We start from the raw sequence: 5,604 nt of genomic DNA on the forward strand, positions 1-5,604 counted from the left end.
AGAGTGAGGAAGAAACCGGCGACGCTCCGGTAAAGCCAAACCATACGAAATCAACTTCAAAACATCTGATCTACACCACAAAAACAATCCCAGTGACCATTACACACACCGGGGATAGATTTCAACGCTGCTTACACGTCGTACACCGTCGGGTAAGGGAGACAGAACGTCGAATTTCCAAATCCTCTCAGATCTAAGAGTGTTAGGCCGTTACGAACCAAACAAACACCATAAACGGGATTAGGGAGAGGAGGAGACTTGGAAACTGAGGAAAAAGAACGTTGGAACGACGTTACCCAGGAGAGAGAGAGATCGTCGAAAAATTTCGAATAACCAGGCGAAGAAGACGAAGTCCGACCCGAGGGTCGGACCCCTGTGACCCGAACCGTGTCTAACCCACTCCAGTCCAAACCTCGACCGATGACACCCCCGCGACTCAGTCACCTCAGCCTAAACCAGGAAGCCCAATTACTGCCTAACCCATCAGACATGACCCGGGACCAAAAACCCAACCGACCCGAGACCCGCAAGCCCAATCCAATACCCAACGCTCACAGTCCAGCCCACCTACAATCGTTTCCTTTCAGTCCAAGCTCGGTCCACCACTCGCGGTCAGTCCAGACCCGCGACTGCAACCTGAAAACTTGCGCTCGACCCGACGACGCGCGCCTCAGCCCGACTTCAGCTAGCACACGCGGCCGCTCCTGGTAGCGCCACGTGGCAGATTCTGGCGCAAAACTCCCCTCGATTCTGGCGACTTAGTTGGCTCTAGTGGCTTATTCGGCTCGGGAACCCTATTTCTGACCTGTTCGACACCTTTCCAACCCTCCCAGACTTGATTTCGACCCCGTTTAAGGTAAAATATATCATTTTAAGGCCATATTTCACAAATTCAAGTTGGAAATTAATTATGTTTATGAAATACTAACGAAGGTGTCGAATGATCCAATAGGAACCAACCACCAATGGAAGCGTAGGACGTATACGAGGAGCTAGGAGTTTACGTTTATATTTTAAGGAGTACTTCGGCTAAGGCCTACCAAGTAAGTGGCTCACCCGTTGTAGGTTACGCATTGTATGTTGTATGTTGGCACGTGCTTGTGGATTCACACGTGTCATTAAATTGTATGCTAGATTGTTATACTCGATTATGTATGCTTGTGAAATGTGAATGTATGTTGTTTAGTATGATGTGATGTACTATGCTTATGATGTGTATGATGTGTCTAGATGATTTTGGCATGAATGGTACTATATAAACAGCATGTAATGTATGACATGAAATCACGATAAATTGCATGAAATGTAACCCCGTTAGGATTATGTATGATACGTAGACTGAAAAATGAGAAATGACATGTTAAGCATGAAAGATGGTAGCGGAGTTATATTCATTAATGATAAAAGTAGAAATATCGGGGACCTCATGCATTATGTGTGCTCATGCATTGGGGGGATACCCCTATTCCATCACGAGAGTACGGACGGGTACACCCAATGGCAAGGGTACATTCATTATGTTTTGCATAGCGTTGCCGTGACGGTTACTAGTTCTAACGGGTGTTCGGCCTAAGGAGCTCCTAGAGTATGCTCGCCCGACAAGGAAAGTGGCCTAGCGGTGTGCAAACTAACTGGTGAGCCCATACTCGCATGTATGGGTTGTGTATAGAGTTTATGGTACACGTCCAAATTACCCATTAGGACAGCACCGAAGGAAGATAGATTGAAAGATAGGTCCCATCATCTCATCTGCATGTGATTGTTGCATAACCCCGATAGGGGGTCACTTACTGAATATTCTAGAAATACTCCAGCCTCGTGCTACCACATTTTCAGATAAAGACAAGACACCCATGTGAGACCGACGGCAGCATCACACATCCCTGGATCGTGGCACTTGCATAGGATAGTTGTTTTCCATTCGTGGTATAAGTTAGTTAAATTTCATTTGCATTCATAGTATAAGTTAGTATAGGTTGAATTCTCGTTTGCATCATTAGTATAGGTTAGTATAGGTTGAATTGTAATCGCATTAATAAATCATAGGTTAGTACAGAACATTTATTTTAAAATTGCTTTCCCTCTTTTTCCCTTGTATTCGTTATTCATGAGATAATAAAATACAAACTTATGTGAAGTCATAGACGCCTCCCCTATATGCCTATATATATATATATATATATATATATATATATATATATATATATATATATATATATATATATGTCTCCCACTGGAACGATCTAGTAAGATCCTCACGAAATTATGAACGGCGAGGATGTAGCAACCTCAATCCTTATCTAGATGGGATCATGAGGGTCCCATCCCAGCCGTAGAAACAAGGTGCCATCCTTCTCTATAAATATATTATTCCACCTGAGCAAGTCGGCACTGAAATATTTTAATTTTATTTCACCCACCGGAAAATGTTGTTCTGCAAGGAGGACAAAGAGCTGGGTCGGCGGCAGGCCATGGGGAGGTGCCCGTTGTGCGGCGGCAAAGTTGAGGCAGTGGACGTGGAGAGGAAATGGAGGCTCTGTTTAGCTCCACTCTGTTTCAAAATCAAGAGGAAATATTACTGTCTTATGTGTGGCCGTCGTTTGGAATTGTATTATTAATCTTCTTCTTTTTCTTGTTTTCTTTTGTGTTCTTAGATTGAATGGTTATATGTGACTAAGGGTTTCTGCGTTTCTTTTTCTTTTTGTTGGTGTAAATGGGTTTATGGAGTTTGATTGCTTATGAATGTTTTCAGAGAGGGAGGGGAAGAGATTGTTAATGGGTTTTTGAATCATTAAATTTTTAACCCATCTAGAACCAATATCAGAAGAGTTTAGGTTTAAAATAGATAATATCGTATCATTGCGAAGGATCGTTGTTTCTAATTTGATCTCGGAGTTATTATCTCTGTGGGTTTTAGAGGACTTAAGTTCCGATTAAGTGGAGGTTGTTCGTAGGTTTAAGAGAATTAATGAGGTCTCGAGGGAGGTTTTATGGTGTAGTTCAAAAAGAGGAGCCTGAGTAGCCTCAGGTTAGCTAATGAAGGATGAACGTTATCTTCATTCAAATAAGGTCAAGTAATTTTACGAGAACTTAGCTTAAAGTAGATAATATTATATTATAAGGGTGGTTGATTTTAACAAAGGTAATAGCTATTTTATCTATTTTTAAATGAGCACGGAGACGGTCGTTTTTTTCATTTTGATCTCTTACTATATATTACGACTTAAAGACGTGATCTTACCCTCTTAATTCAAACCAAAAATTAAATTCTTTGATAAGAGTGAAAAGTTAATGGATATTTATATATATATATATATATATATATATATTTTTTTTTTTTTTTTTTTTTTTTTTTTTTTTTTTTTGGTAAGAATTTCAATTGAGCTATACTCATGTTAATAGTAAAGGAGTTCAAATATTCGAATCTACCCAATAAACATTGAACACAAATTTGAAATATTGGTTCGATTTATCTTCTGCATTCAATGATATAAATTTTTAATTATTTTATACCGACAATGTAAGTGATGTTGAAGATAAGTATATTTATATATATTTATTTATTGTGGTAGCGATGTATTTCACATGGTATTGATATGGTCTTTGTCACATCTCGAGTTATATATTATTCTTTTGTGTATGTGAATATTATTTTATTATTCGATTTTTGTTTCCTTATCTGTCATTCCTAACAAAAACGTCCATTATTATAATTCTTTTCTAAAATAGAATTATTGGAAAGCTTTTCCTAATTTTTCTTCTACGAAAATGAAAGCACTTTAAGTTTGTTGCGTTACGGTCAATCTCAAATACAAAATTCAAATTTTTGGGTTACTTACTCTTATAAAGTCAATTTCATTAATTCAATATTTATGTGAGAGGATGAATATTCTTTTTAGTTTAAGAGAAATAAATATTTAACCACGATATAAAATAATATTTTAAAATTTAGGAACGAACAGTTGAAAGTTCTATAAAAATTTAGAGACTTAATTATCTCATACCCAGAATACGAAATTTGGATTCGGTACCTGATAGCTCCTACATCTTTACGGCATGGTCACATTACTTCTACGTGCTTTTAAGAGTGGAGACTATCCTCACAGACTAGCATAAAATTTTTCAGCATGTTTAAAAAAATTCTCACAAAGTTATCCAACATATAATTACTCAACAGAAGGTAAACACGTTTATCTTTAGAGTTGTTATGATTAACTTCCGTTCTTTTTAAGTCTTTTTTGGTCATTTTTTCTCAAAATCACTCTCATTTGGACGTGATTTTGATTCATTCATGTATCCACATTTACTCAGGTATCACATTTTATAACATAAGAATTTCATTATTGTGAATTGCTATATTCGGATATGTTCGTGAGTGCTTTTAAAATTGTTAACATCAATTTTATTATATTTAAAATCACTATGAAAAAGATATTTACTCGTTCAAAATCAATTCAATATTTAATTTTACATTTTTAAATGTCATTTTTCATACTATTAAAATAAATTTTTATTGATGGATCATTTTAAAGCAAAAGTAATTTTAATTCGTAACAGAGAAATGAAACACTCTTTATAAACGTGTAGAAACTTTTCCCTAGTAGACACGTTTTAAAATTGTGAGGCTGACGATAATACATAATAGGCCAAAACGGATAATATCTATTAACGGTGGGTTTGGGTTATTACAAATGATATCAAAGCCAGTCACAGATGATGCGAGGCAATGGTGGAAATAGGGCTAAACTCTCTCTATCGCAGACGCGTTTTAAAATAGTGAGGTTATCGATAGTACATGACAAAACAATGTTAGGCTTCCCCATTAAATAACAAGGCTGCTTCCCCCATCTGATCCCGCCGTCGTTGAGCTGGTCCGGCTTGGATTATTGTTGTGGAGATATTGAATGAGTTTGGTTTAAATTGATTTTGAGAAGCATTGATAAAGCAGCGATGGGACCGCAGTGGCCTGACTGACGCCCCTCATCGTTAAAGCTTCAGACAGTCATGTGAAACACAAAAGCATGGTGGTTGCTCATTTCATTCCACTTAATGCCATATATGATTAAAGTGACACGTGTTGGATGGAAATTAAAGTGATACCAATGAAATTTTTAACCACACTTCAGAGGATGTGAGGATGTGAGGGTTGCACAAATGTGGTTCGAGTTGAAATTGATGAATTATACATATTAGCAAAAGGTGTCGTATGCATCATTCATGCGGTAAGGTGACGTAGAGTTATGATGGTGTGGTCACATGGCTAGAATTCAAAGAGACCTTCTGGGTAGAGTACTACCCAAAGGCAGCCCGACTCCAAAAACAACAAAACTTCACTCGGTTAATACAAAATAGACCCTTTGTCACTACCTATGGAGTTCACGAGATTGAAGTAGTTGCCACTCTAGAGAAGCTAAGGTTATGGACGGAAATAAAGTTAGAGAACTTTGAGGATCGCCAATACTAACAGCCATAAGATATAGAATCGGCGATATGACTAAATTGACCCACATTGTCAACCACTAGTGAGCCCATAGCAACAGACGAGCCGACACCGTAGAAACTTAAGACATGGTCAGCAATCACGCCGAAAGACGCTTAGAGGAA

The 5,604-nt window shown here is 37.8% G+C and overlaps 1 protein-coding gene across 1 annotated transcript; it reads left to right on the top strand.

The window, feature by feature from the left end:
* The first annotated feature begins 2,244 nt into the window (after nucleotides 1-2,244).
* LOC111805987 (uncharacterized) lies at nucleotides 2,245-2,739 on the top strand. Its single transcript, XM_023691301.2, has one exon. It carries the CDS (start codon nucleotides 2,427-2,429, stop codon nucleotides 2,616-2,618), a length of 192 nt encoding a protein of 63 aa, XP_023547069.1. The 5' UTR covers nucleotides 2,245-2,426; the 3' UTR covers nucleotides 2,619-2,739.
* The last annotated feature ends 2,865 nt before the right edge of the window (nucleotides 2,740-5,604 follow it).

The sequence above is a fragment of the Cucurbita pepo genome, chromosome 11 (genome assembly GCF_057944985.1).
Source record: "Cucurbita pepo subsp. pepo isolate OVF chromosome 11, ASM5794498v1, whole genome shotgun sequence".
Taxonomy (NCBI): domain Eukaryota; kingdom Viridiplantae; phylum Streptophyta; class Magnoliopsida; order Cucurbitales; family Cucurbitaceae; genus Cucurbita; species Cucurbita pepo.

Bases quoted from the DNA above. Each gene is read 5' to 3' on its own strand.
- LOC111805987 (XM_023691301.2), top strand. From the start codon at position 2,427: ATGTTGTTCTGCAAGGAGGACAAAGAGCTGGGTCGGCGGCAGGCCATG.